Raw genomic sequence first — 16,614 nt, forward strand, 5'->3', positions numbered from 1 at the left:
TGATTCACAAGGAAAATAAATTAATCAAGGGGCAAATCTTAAATCTAATTATAGGCTTTCAAGACTATCTAGTATGTGTATGTTTCACTATCTATCTAGAATAATTTTACCTGTGTTGTTTTTCTATGTGTTTAAGCAGCTCTCAGAACTGACTACAGATGTGTTAATTTAATTGTTCATTTATTGCTTAGAACACAGTAGTAGTTGTGTAGAGTTGAAAAACCAGCATGCGGTATTCATTTTGTGAAACACAATTTGTCCATAGCACACTGGAGAGCAGCACAGCAAGAGTATTGCATCAAGGATGGAAAAACTGTGTGGAAAAAAACCAAACTGTTGTTATTACGTTTCATTATACTCAAAGCAGAAACGCCAATAGGTGCACCCTGCTGATATCGCTCAATGCTTCCACAGTGTGGATGTCACATGACTAGAGTTGCTTAACCTTTCTGTATATCACATGGATTTAGATGACAGGTGGCAGCCAGTAAAACATCTTAAAGGGATGTTAAGCTTAAAATGTAATTCCTATAAAGGGCCAGATTACGAGTAGAGCGCTATCTTAACGTGCACCAGCAAAGGGACAATTTTTATGGGTCCACGTTAAATAGCGCAATTATCCACAGATCAGACCTCTGGTTAAATATAAAAAGTTGCCCCAATTGCCCCCAAAATAAAATGTTTAAAACAAAAAATAAATATAAGCATCGTTTTTGTTTTTTATTATTTTTTTTTAAAAAACTACACAAAGTAGTTTTAAGGGGTTAAAGTGAGGGAAGGTGGGGTGTTTGGGAAAAAAAAGCAAAAAAAAAAAGCACTTATATGCTAAATCACTTGAAACGGATGCAGTATAACTGTAAAAAGCTGACAGGAAAATATCACCTGAGCATCTCTATGTAAAAAAAGGAAGATATTTTACCTCACAATGTCCTCAGCTCACCCGAGTAAATGCTGTGTAAAAAGTTATACTTCAGTTACTGCACAGCTGCAGGTAAAAAAAATGAAGAAATGAACAGCAGCTAATCAGCATCAACAGTGCTGAGGTCATGAACTCTTTTACTGTGATCTCAGGAGATTTGATTTAACTCTCATGAGATTTCATAGTAAACTTCCTTAAACTGAATAGGGAAATAAGATGAGTGTTCACGAAGCTCACTCCCTTAGCTGTCCTGGGACAAACATACTGATTTGCTGCTTAAAAGTCCTTTACAATTGGATGTGGCTACTAAGGAACTTTTGAGGTAAAATATCTTTCGTTTTTACATAGAGATGTTCAGGTGATATTTTCTAGTCAGCTTTTACAGCTATGCTGCATCACTTTCAAGTGTTTCAACATTTGGGTATCATGGCCCTTTAAAGTATCTTTACATGGAGGTCAATGTGGGACTGTATTTTCACTATATATACACATATAAACACATAAAAATATATGTATATGAGCATATACATATATATTTATTTATTGCTGCCCAACTCTGCACAATTTGCCCCCTGCGCAGCGCTAGGTGGTTTACCGTGTCTATCGGCATGAAAACGAGGCTCCCATTGAAGCCTATAGAAGCATGAACACGAGTTTACATGCAGTAGTATTACTGAGTGGAGTGTAAATATCATGCTCACGTAAGCGCAATATTGCGTTCTACTCGTAATCTAGCCCAAAATGTTTATTTCACTATTTATTTTGTCTGCTTTTCCTGCAATATAATGTAAAAATTGTGATTTTATACACCTCTTTCAGAAAGGCTGGAGGATCCAGAACTCTAACCCTACAACATGCTACATGATGATTGCTAGAGCCCATTTATATCGATCCTTAATTGGCATCAGCATAAAAGATGAATTAAATATACTTTGACATAAACCCAGCAAAACTAATTGCTATTGATATAATAAATTCTGTAAGGCTCATATCTAATTTAATGACATAATAATTTAGTAAGACCTCGAAAGCAACAGAGTAAAAGACTGTACAGCAATTTAAAGATGATTTTTAAAATAAATAAAAAAATAATAAATCTTAAAATTGTGGAATAGAACTATGGTCATTGTACCAAATTAGCAGAAGTAGATTTTAATTTTATAGCAATTTTAGGCATTAGTTTTGGCATTCTTGTGTGACAATGACTTGAGTTCATACAGAAGAGGCACAATAGATCTGAGTAAGGTATGCGCTCAAAAACAACATTTGTATACTGCTCTTTATTTGGCTGATGGATCACTGCAGAAATCATATCTCAAAGCTTGGGGTAGACCAGGTCACAGCATAGAGTTCACAAAAATACTAGACAATATCTAGATGACTGGGCACAATGGTAGCTGAGGGAACACAATGCTCCCCTAAAAGTTCCCACTCTTGATTCCACCATGTACATGTTTCACAATAGAGCAGTCATTTTGCCTCATGGCTGCCAGCAACATAGTGATTTTTCCCCTTGACTATCACTCATTACTTTATGCTACATTTAAAGTGAAGGTAAACTTTGATGAATGAAAGCCCGTTTTTTAAAAATACTATTAAAAACAGGGGCACTTTCATTCATCAAAGTTTACAAAGCAGCCGTTTTGATTAAAAACTTACCTTTTTTTCTTTTCACAGCCAGAGCAGCTTCCTCCTCCTGGAAATCCTCTCTTCACACGTCAGCAATGACTAATCCTGCTTCCTCCAATCACAGCATGGCCTCAGGCAATAACTACCCTGGAGGGAAAGCCTTGATTGGAGGAAGCCGGATTAGTCATTGCTGACGCGTGAAGAGAGGATTTCCAGGAGGGGGAAGCTGCTCTGGCTGTGAAAAGAAAAAAAAGGTAAGTTTTTATTCAAAACAGCTGCTTTGTAAACTTTGATGAATGAAAGTGCCCCTGTTTTTAATAGTATTTTAAAAAAACTGGCTTTCATTCACCAAAGTTTACCTTCACTTTAACTAAAACCCATGGACTTTAATAAAACTGGACTTTTACGTTTCTAGTATTTTTGTGAAGATTTTTCTAGGCAGCTTGCTAAAATGGAAGTGACCTCTTATAGGCCCTAGACCAGTCACATGATCAGAGTTAGGTGAAGAGAGTTCAATATAATGATACAGGAGCCAGGTTCAAGATAAGGTAAGATAAGATGGGTTCTGAAGTAGCAGTTGACAGAGCAAATAGTTAGTACCAGAGAGACCAGGGTTCAATACCAGATGTGCTCCTAATACCAGTGCACGTCAATTACTACGTTAGTCTGTCAATATTTGCTCATGCAGAAAACAAGAGAATGTGATACCTCAAACTGGACCATACATTTGTGCTATTTATATATTATCAACATCTGCTACACCAACCAAGTGTCAACCATGAATTAAGGGCATCACTGATTTACAGAACTGCTGCCGCACCCTCCCCCTCTGACTCAGCCGTCCCCAGTTTGTTACCTATGCAGCAGTGCACCTCAGCCACATGTCTGAGATGGGAGGCTCCATGACCAGAAGGTTTCATTTGATCCTGATGTATTAATATCTGTTAATATTTCTATACTGAATGGATGGTGTGGCTATTTTTCAGCTTGTACACTTTGGAGGGCTTTTAAAGTCACATAATAGCTAGCACATCTTATAATAAACTTTTTTTTTCTTTTTTATTCTTTTCTCACATTACTAAACGAGAGTAGACACATATCAGCACTATATCATCCTCTCACACTTCTTTAAGAAAACTCACATAAACTTCTCTCACTGAATCTTCTTCTTTCTCTCTCTCTCTCTCTCTCTCTCTCTCTCTCTCTCTCTCTCTCTCTCTCTCTTCTTCTTCTTTACTCTCTCTCTCTTCTCATCTACCCCTAACAGAATATTTATATATTTTTTTCTTTTTTATAATGGTAAAGTTAATGTCATGGAATGTGGGAGGGATAAACTCCCCTATTTAAAGGAAATCTATTTTTAATCACTTAAAGAAAGAATTCGGAAGTAAAAGAATATACGTTCTATTCAGGGAAATATCGTTCCTTTTCCAGAATAGACTTGTTTTTAATATCAAAAGAAATTGTACCTCAACTAGCAGAAGTTAAAATTCTGGACATTGTAATCTCAGATCACGCCTCCATTCAAATAACATTATCATTCGCCAATAAGGAAAAAAACTGTTCTAGTTTCAAATTCCCCAAAATTTTTTTTAAGAATTCTTGATAAAAAGATAGGACTTGCATTCAAAAGATAACAATAATGGAAATTGTAAAATTCAAAACAATTTGGGAAGCAGGGAAGGCAATTATAAGGGGAGACATTATTGCAATTGTCTATGATTACAATAAAGCATTACAAAAACAGTATAAACAACTTAGTGATAAACTGGGGAAATCGTATACTGACTATCTGGGGAATCGTTCTTCGTCAAATCTTAGAGAATATTTAGAAGATAAAAAAGAAATGAACATTTATCTTACACAACAAGCCATACGAGAAACTAGAACAATGTAAGGTAGACTATATAGATTTGGCAATCATGTTGGTAGATTGCAGGCCAACATGGTTAAAATTCAAAAGTCAACAAATCATATCTTAAATATAGAATCAGATAATGGTTTAAAAACAAATAATAAAGATATTCTAGATAAATTTAGGAAATTCTATATGAACCTGTATACATCAGAAAAAAGGTAAATTGGGAAATACAAAGATTTGAATTATTTTAATACACTAAACATACCTAAAATCTCAACCTTACAACAAGAATGGCTGAACGCAGCAATTTCAATAGAAGAAGTGAGAAAAACAGTTATGGATTTAGAGGTAGGAAAAGCTTCAGGGCCAGATGGGCTACCTATAGAATGGTATAAAATTTTAGAAGATCAGTTAGTCGTAACTTTGACAGACTTATTCAATGCATATCTCTCAGGTGACATTCGACCCTCACAGGCTTTTTCAGCAGCTAATATTATAGTATTACCTAAAGCATGCAAATACATCTTATAGACCCATATCACTCCTTAACCAAGACTATAAGATATTAACAAATTTTTTAGCTAATAGATTAAAGGAATATCTTAAAGATTAAAGGAATTCATAAAGATCAAGCAGAATTTATCCAGGCAAGATCGCCAGCCAAGAATATGAGGAAAGTTCTACATATAATTAATCATTATTGGTATTTGATAAACAAATCTGGAGCAGAGGAGTTAAGGGAGAATGCGGCACTTCTGGCTCTAGATGTTGAATGTTTTTTTCTATTTACATGTCTGGAGAAATATAATATCCAAGGCTCTTTTTACTCTATAATACAGAATCTTTATAGCAGCCCAAATGCATATTTAATAATAAATGATGATACTTCAGAGTGGTTTAACTTGGAGAGAGGCTCAAGACAAAGATGTCCACTCTCGCTATTGTTGTTTAATTTAACATTGGAACCCTTAGCCTTGATATTAAGAGAGATTCCGTTTGGGATATGCATAAATAAAACAGAAATAAAGAGAGAGAATTAACTAAACTACCATTTGTTTAAGTGAAACATTATTTAAATTATTTAGGAATCAAATTGTCAAGTAACCCAAGGGACTGGTACAGAATAAAGTTTTCACAATTATTAGACTCTATTGATCTAAACCTTAAACGCTGGAAGTCTCTACCTATTTCACTAATGGGAAAAGCCCATATGAAAAAAATTATGATTTTCCCTAGATTCCTTTATCCTATGAACATGCTCCCCCTTATGATCCCTAAAAAAGATATTGCAAGAATTCATAAATTATTTAACTATTTTCTATGGGGAGGCAGAAAGATCCGCATTAATCTCATAAAACTACAGATGCCCCCAGAGAATGGAGGGTTGGGAGTTCCGGATATACACTAATATAATTTAGTAATTTAGCGGCTCTTTCAAAAGTTGCCCTGGATTGGTTATTAGACACAGAAAATTTCTATGAAAATTCAGTGGAGAATCAGTTGTTGGGAGACATCTCTAAAGTATTTTTACTTCATCAAGCATGGAAGGACATTCCCCAGATAGTCAAACATAATAGTATGTTTGCAGATATAATTAGAGCTTGGATCAAGATACATAAAATACTGGTGACATCACATTTGTATACAATTTATTTACCCATCAGGGGACATCTGGACTTCCCACCGTGTATAAATACTAGAAATTTTCAAGCATGGGAAAAACTTAAAATAAAGAGGATAGGAGACCTTCTTAATCTCTTGAAAGGAACAGTAATTTCCTTCACAGAATTACAACTAAAATATAATTTAGCAGATGTACAGTGTTATGCTTACAATCAACTCGCGCATTACATTACAAAGGTATTAAAGAATGCACCTAATTTAAATAAGTTACATTGTTTAAATAAAACCATCATGCTTTTTAAAAAAGGAAAATTTTCATATTCAGCGACTTATAAAATTCTGATGGATTCAAAAACAGATAAGCAAATATTATCTATTATTGAAGGCTGGAAGAAGGAAGCAGGATGTACAGTAAAGGAATAGTCAAGTCCAAAAAAACCTTTCATGTTTCAAATAGGGCATGCAATTTTAAACAACTTTCCAATTTTCCTTTGTTCTCTTGTTCTTAGTTGAAAGCTAAACCTAGGAAGGCTCATATGATAATTTCTAAGCCCTTGAAGGCCGCCTCTTATCACATGCTTTTTTATTTGCTATTCACAACAGGGGAGAGCTAGTTCATGTGAGTCAAATAAATAACGTGATCAGCCCCGTGGCTTGTGGCAGACACTGCACTAATTGGCTAAAATGAAAGTCAATAGATAATAAATAAAATGTCATGTGTTCAGGGGGCTATCATAAGATGCTTAGATACAAGTTAATCACAGAGGTAAAAAGTATATTAATATAACAGTGTTAATTATGCAAAACTGGGGAATGGGTAATAAAGGGATTATCTATCTTTTTAAACAACAAAAATTCTGGTGTTGACTGTCCCTTTAACGGTAAAAGAGGTCAACAGAAGTCTTGCCTTTATTCACCAATCCACCTGGGATGCATACTATGGAGAATCTCAAATGAAAATTTTACATAGATTCTACGTTACACCTAAGTCTGTGTGTGAGTGGCTGAAATGTAAAAACGAATGTATCAAATGTAAAAGGGGAAACCCAAGTCTAAAACATTATTTGTGGGATTGCCCAAGGATTAACCAATTATGGGCAAAGATTAGTTTTTGGATGACAAAGTTGTTAAAAATAAAATTTAAAATTGAGTTTGGACACACCATTTATTTGTTTGATAATCGGGTAGGAAAGGAAAAAATTTGTTTTTTTGCAATGGTCTTGTTAATGACTAGAAAAAGTATTTTAAAGATTTGACTTTCTACTAGAGTCCCGAGCATAAGTGAAATTAAATTAGCGCTACGAGATCAATTGATAATAGAAATATTTGATGTTTTATATGAAAAAGAACTTAGGATAGAATTTTTTTTTTTTAAAAATGGGGCATATTTATTAAAACATTAGACATTCTAATTCAGAAACGTGATTTATCCTCTTCTGGGTGGAACACATTTTTATTATTAATTGGGGCCCTGAACTAAATTTATATAGCCTAGTTAAATAATGTGAAGGGTCATATGTTGTTTAAGCATTAAACTGTACTGTATGGATTTTTTTTTAATTTAATTTGTGTTTTTTTGCTTATTTGCATTTGTACAATGAATATGATTTAATAAAAAAAAAAAAAAGTGCTGGACTGACTTTCTTTTTTGTTATTTATATAATACCAGCACCTGTTACAACAAATCAGGTTACAACCATGAATTAAAGGGATATGAAACCCACATTTTTTCTTTCATGATTCAGATAGAGCATGCAATTTTAGGCGACTTTCTAATTTACTCCTATTATCAAATTTAAATGTAGCCACCAAGCAGCAAACACTACCCAGGGTGCTGAATTAAAAATGTGCCGGCTCCTACGCTTACAGTTCTGCTTTTTAAAATAAAGATACCAAGAGAACAAAGAAAAATTGATAATAGGTGTAAATTAGAAAGTTGCTTAAAAGTGAATGCTCTATCTGAATCACGCAAGATAAATTTGGGTTTCATATCCCTTGAAGGGCATCCCTGTTTTATAGGCTTTAAGACTTCTGCTGCCTACTCCCCCTCTGTTTCAGCTATCCCTGGCTTGTTTTCAGTTTAGTGGCGCACCTCAGCTACATGGATTCTGATGTATTAATACCGGTTATTATTTGTATACTGAATGGATGGTGTGGCTATATTTCGGCTTGTTCGTTTTAGAGTTAGCACCTCCTATTTTTCTTTTTTGTTATAGCGCGGTCTTGCCACCAGCGTTGAGACTGCTCTATTCCACAAAGCCTGCTGGAGGGAGGGCATTAATAGCGTGTTCTAGACTTGTGCTATTATGTCCTGAAAAAACCCTTAACGAACAGTGACATACAGGGTACATTGTGGTCATTAAGGGGTTAATATACTTTTTACCTCAGTGATTACCTTGTATCTAAGCCTCTGCAGACAACCTCCTTATCTAAGTGCTTTTGATAGACATGCAGTGTAGTCAATTAGTGAAGACTCCTAAATAACTTCACGGGAGTGAGCACAATGTTATCTATATGACACACATGAACTAGTACTGTCTAACTGTGAAAAACTTTCAAAATGCTCTGAGCTAAGAGGCGATTTTCAATGGTTTCAAAATCAATTTGAGCCTAGCTAGGTTTAGATTTTCAAAAATACCACCAAGGGAACAAAGCAAATTTGATGATAAAAGTAAATAGGAAAGTTGTTTAAAATTGCATGCCCTATCTAAATGATGAAAGTTTAGTTTTGACTTTACTGTCCCTTTAATTTAATAATATACCATAAAATACCTGCAAACTGTAATTGATTTACTTTCACTTTTGAATAGACTGCATCTTCCCTGAGGAACTCTCTCTCGTCAACCCAATCTTTTCTTTGTTCTAGCTAGGTTGGAGGGAGGAAAACTGATTCTAATTACATTTTGCTGTTGTGCACCTCATTTGGCATTGCTTCTGTAATTCTAGTAATACATTTAGTTTGATGTTTGGAGCTGTTTTGTTCTCAATTATATTGTGCAATATGTGGTTTATTTTTTATTTATTCATTTATTTATTTTTTAAAAGTCTGTTTTAACTTTGCGCTGTGATCGGCACAAACTTTACCCAAACATCAATATAAAAAAGGTGCATAAAACATAATTATAAATGCAAATTCAATCCTAATTATTATTTTTTTCCAAACAAATTAAGGAATATTCTACATAAGAAAAATCTGCACATCAATTTTTTTTAAAGACTGGTACAACTGTTTATGCAGTAGCTTTGTCTAAAAAAATCTCTTTGCATTCAAAAAACATTTTTTTTTACATATGGATAAGTCTAGGATTACTGAAACACTTTACTTGAAAATTTCAATTCATTTTTGTGATGCGAATGGCAAACAAATTTGCCAATTATCAGCCAAAATCAATCTACACTTATAGGTATGTGAATATAATTTAAGGTTTAAAGCTTTTGTGAATGTTAACCATGATATACAGTTTATAGATATAAAATATCAATTTAATTTACTAGTCAGGGGTTAAAAGTTACAATCTCAAGGGGAAAAAGTTACTAGTCCAATCAATGTTAACGATAGAAAAAAAGACAAATGTTTTACTCGTCCACTGTAATTTCCTATTCGTCTGGGACTAGTGAATTAGTGGAGATTTCAAGCCCTGTTTGTGTGTGTGTGTGTATATACAGTATATCTATCTATCTATCTATCTATCTATCTATCTATCTATCTATCTATCTATCTATCTATCTATCTATCTATATATATATATATATACCCCTGCCCCCAGTTCATCTTTGGGAGTTGCAGTCAGCAAGTAAAACATCTTAAACTTGAGTATCCGTGTGCATAAACATACATATCCTGTTCTTATATTGCCAAACAACTTGAATTATTTATTTTTTTCATATTTTTTTTTTATTTGTTTATTGCTGCTGTTTTTATGTCCCTTTAATTTTATAAGCATGAACATTTTCAGATTCTTATTAAGAAGTTTTTTTGTGTGGGTATTATGAGGACAAACAGGGCAAGATATCGATCTGTTTATAAAGAGTAAAATTAGGATATTCAAAAACACATTAGTCATGGCACCAGCAATTATAAAAGATGCAGCTAACACTGAATTTAGTAAGAATAGGTAACAAATCTCACAAATACATTAACAGTCAGAGCTGACAAATTACTGTACTACAGAGTTGCAAATGAGCCAATTTTCATTCCTTCTTACCTATTCATCTCTTCAAGACAGTCAGTAGCAAAGAAGAAACTCTTAATTTTCGGATGACAGGCTTTGAAGGCACTTAAGGAAAAATAACAGATTATTTCTTGGTTAGTTTGTTTGACTGGTTAACAGACACATAAGGCAAACAATTACAAAATTAGAGGGTTTGTGTTGTATACTTATATATATATTTGCTAATTCATTTCTATACTGAAAGGTTCACTAATATGCAATAAAATTATATTTTTTGTTTCCACAATAATTAGCACCAGTGGGATGTGGGAGGGGCCCTACACTACAGAATAATATTTTAAGGGAGAGGGAAGGATGTGAAGCCTACAATAAAGAAAAATAAGTTGGAAGGGTGGGGGTGGGGGAGGTAGAATTTAAGATTTCCGGAAGGGGGAGGCGAGCAGACCAATACACTACAGAAAAATAACAATAAGAGAGCTGTTTGGGAGGGATCAGGTAGTATTCAGGGGGTGAGAGGTGTCAGATTGGAGGATAATCTCTACACTACAGCTAAAATTAACCTTACAAACTACCTGACTAAAACCCTTTCACTGCCGGCAATAATAGAAGTGTGGTGAGCAGCTGCAATTAGCGGCATTCTAATTACCAAAAGCAAATGGCAAACCCATGTATGCCTACTATTTCTGAACAAAGGGGATCCCAGAGAAGCTTTTACAATTACTTGTGTCATGATTGCACAAGCGGTATGTAAATAATTTCAGTGAGAAACCCAAAGTTTGTGAAATAGTTAAAGCGATAGTAAGGTCAAAATTAAATTTTCATGATCCAGATAGGGCATTTGATTTTAAACACCTTTCTAATTTACCTTTATCATCAAATTTGCTTTGTTCTCTTGGTATTCTTAGTTGAAAGCTAAACCTAGGTAGGCTAATGTGCTAATTTCTAAGCCCTTGAAGGCCGCCTCTTATCTGGATGCATTTGACAGTTTTTCACAGCTAGAGGGCGTTAGTTCATGTGTTTCATATAGATAACATTGTGGTCATGCATGTGAAGTTATTTAAGAGTCAGCACAAATTGCCTGAAATGCAAGTCTGTCAAAAGGTCTGAGATAAGGAGGCAGTCAGCAGAAACTTAGATACAAGCTAATTACAGAGGTAAAAAGAATATTTAAATTCTCAGAGTTTTTTCCATCAATTAAGGGCCAGATTATGACTGGAGCACTATTTAGCGCTTTTGTTAGACCGCTAATTGTACTAGAAGTAAACTTTTTGCGGGCGTCGGGTTGAGCTGGTATTACAAGTTGAAAGTAAAAAGTTATTGTGCTTGTGCTAACCCCAACGCTCGCAAAAAGCTGAACTTACAATTTTGCACGCTTGATAACCTACACTACATATGTATTACGAGTTTATATGTGTATATATGTCTGTATATATATATACACATATAAATACATAAATACATCTGTACACATATAGACATATATAAATACATACATATCCATTTTTAGAGATGTACTATTCAAAAGTCTTAGGCCACCATTAGATTTGTTGTTTTAGCAAAGTTTTAATGACCATCCATATTTATTTTTCGTCTCTTTATTAAGATACAACCATAGAATACAGGAAATATGTACACAAAATGTAAAAAAGCAACATTTTCAGAACAAAATGGCTTCTTCAGGCAAAAGTCAGTATTTAGTGTGACCTCCCTTGGCACTAAGGACATCTTGAACTCTTTTGGGGAGCCTGTCCTGAAGTTTTCTGATGTAATTTTCTGGTATATTAAACCAGGCTTCTTTCAGCGCTTCCCAGAGTTCTTTAGATTTAGTTTTTCTATGTCCAGGTACTGCTTATATAAAATTCAGTTTTGGACTCTGTGGAGGCCAGACCATGACTCGCAGTGTTTTATCAGCTGAGTTTCTCTCCAAATATGATTTCACTGCATTAGGAGTGCGCTTAGGATCGTTATCATGCTGAAAAATAAAACCATTCCCAATCAGGCGCTATCGAAAAGGAATGGCATGATTAATTAACACCTATCTGTACTTTTCAGCATTCGTGATCCAATCAATTCAGACAATATTGCCAACACCAACACCACTGGCAGAAATGTAGCCCCAAACCAGGACAGACCCTCCACCATGTTTCACTAAAGGCCGCAAGCACTCATTCTTCAATCTCTCTCCAAATCTTCTTTTTACATATTGTCGATGATTGGACCTAAAAATGTCAAACTTGGATTCATCACTCCATAATACTCTTTTCCACTGATCTTCATTCCAATCTTTGTGAGCTTTAGCATATCTTAGCCTTTTCACCCTGTTCCCCTTCAGAAAAAGTGGTTTCTTGGCTGCTACCCTTCCACAAAGACCATTCCTGATCAAGCTTCTTCAGACTGTAGAAGGGTCAACTTGGCATCCCGATGAAGCTGCCAGATGGTAAGCCAGGACCTTGTTGGACGTCTTCCGGTCTCTTAAAGAAAAAAACTCTATGAAACTTCTCATCAGATTTTGAAAGTTTTCTAGGCCTTTCAGTCCTTATTTTGTCCTTGACCTCTCCTGATTCTTCAAATTTTGTTATTACAGCTTGAATACCACTTATTGAGTATCCAGTTTGCTTGCTGATTTCCCTTTGAGAGTGGCCTTGCTGATGCAAAAGTATGATTTTATGTCTGTCAAATTCTGTGATCTTTGTCATTTTGAATGGAATGATGTGATTGAAAGTTGGTCTTATTAGCAAGCTTCTAATGAATTAAACTCATGCCACATGTGTATGTAATTCTCAAGCATGCTTTGCATAAACATGGTATAATAGACCTTTTTCATAGCAGTCATTTTGACATGAAATAGTAGGACAAATACAGGTGTTAGCAATGATATTCATTAGGGCCCATTCCATTTAGGCTTATGAGAGCCAGGTTCCTGCTATTGCTCGTGTAAGGGGAGTACACATTAAATACTTGCCACTTTAGCCTATAGAAGCTGTTTTTTCTGTTTTTTTGTTTTTTTAATACTGCATACAAATATCCTGTATTTTCTGGTTGTATTCTAAAAGAGACAAATAAATAATTGGAAATTGTGATTATACCATTGCTAAAACAACAAATCTAATGGTGGCCTAAGACTTTTGCAGAGTACTGTATATGTATGTATCTCAATGTTAAAGCCCTTTGCCTGCTTTTTTCCCCCTAACACCTCAGATCTGATATCTTTGAGCTTTTATAACTTTTGTGTGCAATATTTTTTTTATTTTTTTTTTATTAGATGATGTTATTATGAATGTAACTATACTTTGCAATGTATATTTGATGTGTTTTGTGCAACTTTTATGTTTTGCGAAACAGTTAACCAGAGCTCTGAAGTCACGGTAATCATTCTAAATCAAGATTGGGCTCAAGCGATCACGTTTACCTTCAACTTGTAATGCGAGCGCAATTTAACCTTTGCGCAAACGATCGCGAAAACCCGATATCGCTTGTGCGCAAACTTTTGCGCTCAACTCGTAATATAACTCGTAATGTAAAGTATTAGCAAATTTTTTATTGAGATATTATCTTTAGTATAAGTGTGAATATAATATAATATGGCTCCTGGCAAATCCCTTTGTTAGTGACTGTTTCTCCATACAAATAAAACGTTTGGATGCCCCTGCTTTAAAGGAACAGCAAATACTTTGGGACAGTATAGCATAGTTAATTATGTACAGTAAATCATCTTTGCATCATACTTTCATTATTTATTGTCAGCCTTTTTCCTGTAAATTTAGTCTGAAAACTATGGATTTTCCAGTCCTGAAAACGGAAAGAACACATGGCAGGTCTCCCAAGCCTAACCTTGCCACATATATGTCCTTAATTTGTAGTTTATCTACTTATCATTTCTGCTTAAAGTGACATAATACTCACTTGAAAGAGATGTAGCATAACTGTAAAAAGCTGACAAGAAAATATCACCTTAGCATTTCTATGTACAAAAGGAAGATATTTTACCTCAAAATTTCTTCAGCTCACCAGAGTAAGTGCTGTGTAAACAGTTATACTTCAGCTGCTGTCTAGCTACAAATTGAAAAACAAAACAAAACAATAGCCAATCAGCATCAGCAGTGCTGAGGTAATGCTTTCCTTTGCTGTGATCTCACAAGATTTCACTGAAACCTCATGAGAAACTCAAATGGAAATAACATGACTATGCCTGCATATGCCAGATATACACTATCATGCAAGTCCTGAGACAAGCATCCTGTGTGGCTGCTTCAAGTCTCTTTACAGTGGGGTGTGAGGTAAAATATCTTCCTTTTTTACATAGAGATGTTCAGGTGATATTTTCTAGTCAGCTTTTTACACATATGCTGCATCACTTTTAAATGTTTCAACATTTGGATATCATGTCCCTTTAAGTCAAACAATGGAGATTGTGATAACGCAATATTAGTGGCAAGCCCTGATATCTCTAGATGCAATTCCAGAATAGCTTCACCAAATAAGGAACGTATGGGTGGAGTTTGACAATAAAAAAAACAATTGCAGAAAACAAGGTGTTAATTTGTTCTAATATAGTTAAACCAATAAAGCTGTAATAGTAACTCACTTTATTCCTATATCAACATAATACTACACTCAACTGACCCATTTTAAAGCAAACTATGAGGAAGGTATTACAAAGGAGTATAGAAGACATGTGCGTTCATACTTTTCGGCAGTAAATGAATGGAGAAGATGGCAGCCGCCAGCAGCATTTAGCTCTATTCGGAACCAGATTGCTTCATGTGAAAGTGCCACACACTAAGATCTGTGCAATTCTAGATCTTATCGGAAAAGAGCCAAATGCCGCTGGCGGCCGCCATCTTCCCGATTCGGTTGCTGCCAAAAAGTATTAAATTAGATATCTAATATGTACTGAAAATCCATTCTTCTTGTTTTTATTTAGAAATTGACAAACTTTTCTAATATTTAAAAGTTATATATCGAATAGAACATTTCCTGTTATGTTTTGGAACATTTAACAGACCCCAATTTCAATATTTCAGAGGAAGCAATGTAACTGTAGTGAAAGGCGTAAGCCATATAGGGTATATTCCAGCATTTTAAATGAATGCAGAACTGGTCACACTTCAACTTTGCTACTAACAATAGATTTTAAACTGATATTTCTATACATCCCACAAAAAGATGAAAACATATTATCATTGTATTGTGTGAGTGCCAAGCTAGATAAGCAAGAAATGTTCTGCTGAATATACAACTACATTTCTATATAAATAAAAATGTAATCTTGAAGTATGACTTGAAATAAAATCATCTGTTAGTAGGTTCTCTAGAATGTTTATCAGTTTATCTTTTTTTATACAAACAGTCTTATCAGCTTGTTATAAATGCCAGAAGAAAATACAAACACTTTCAAATGTTTTTCTTGTAATACAAATGCATGCACATTTTTCATAGAGATAAGTTTTAAAAATATTTATTAATATTTACTTTCTGTAAGCCAGACAGCAGATTTGCCATTGATAGCTTATAGGGTATTCTATTGTTTAATTCTATACAACTTTATTTCCTTTTGGCGCTCAATATTTTTTTATTGCATGATTGCTGAGCTCAAAGTTACATTTTAACACGTCCAGGTATGCAAGCGTATTACAAGTTGAAAGTAAAAAGTTAGCATGTGAGCGAAAGATCGGGCACAATAACTTCAGATATTGAGGCTACGCTAACTTCTTCTCCCTATAGACTTCTATGGAGCGCATTACTAAAAAAAAAAAAAACACGCTAAACCCGAAGTAAGAAATACTTTCCATTTTTACATTCCAGTGTTCTTGACATAGAAGAAAATGTTCTTTTTATAAAAAAATAATATATATATATATATATATATATACGCACACACATATAGATATATATTGTATATATACATGTATATATATATATATATATATATATATATATATATATATATATATATTATATATATATAAATATTTAAAAATGCAAAAAAAAAACATTTTCTTCTAAGTGAAGAACATTGGAATGTAAAGTATGTCTATTAAAAACACATTAAAACATAGAAATAAAAATATATATATATTGCATGTTTAACCCTTTGAGTGCTAAGCACTTTCCCCCCCTGGGTGCTAAGCTGATTTAAGTTTTTGTTTATTTTTTTAAATATATATTTTTAAAAACTTTTTTAGTTTTTTTCAGATGCTCACTTACACCTTTGGAAAAGTTAGGCGATTACCTTTCCAATGGTGGGTCTTGGTGGTCTGTAGCTGCATAGATGCCTGAGATACAGGCTTCTAAGCAGCATGCCCCCTTTCCAAATACTTATTGTAATTTTTAAATAAAGTTGCGCCGGTGACGTCATCACGTCATTGCGCGTGACATCACAGTGCAAAACGTGAAGCCCCAGCGATGCC

General features: G+C 34.3%; 1 protein-coding gene across 1 annotated transcript in view; it reads right to left on the reverse strand.

Moving 5' to 3' along the window:
• The window catches only part of LOC128660873 (connector enhancer of kinase suppressor of ras 2-like), a 957,001-nt gene that overhangs the window by 76,230 nt on the left and 864,157 nt on the right, over nt 1-16,614 (reverse strand). Inside the window, exon 17 of the mRNA XM_053714957.1 lies at nt 10,238-10,309. Coding sequence (XP_053570932.1) covers nt 10,238-10,309 — 72 coding nt within the window. The remainder of the gene's footprint in view (nt 1-10,237; nt 10,310-16,614) is intronic.

The sequence above is a fragment of the Bombina bombina genome, chromosome 1, assembly GCF_027579735.1.
Source record: "Bombina bombina isolate aBomBom1 chromosome 1, aBomBom1.pri, whole genome shotgun sequence".
In the NCBI taxonomy this organism is placed as follows: Eukaryota; Metazoa; Chordata; class Amphibia; order Anura; family Bombinatoridae; genus Bombina; species Bombina bombina.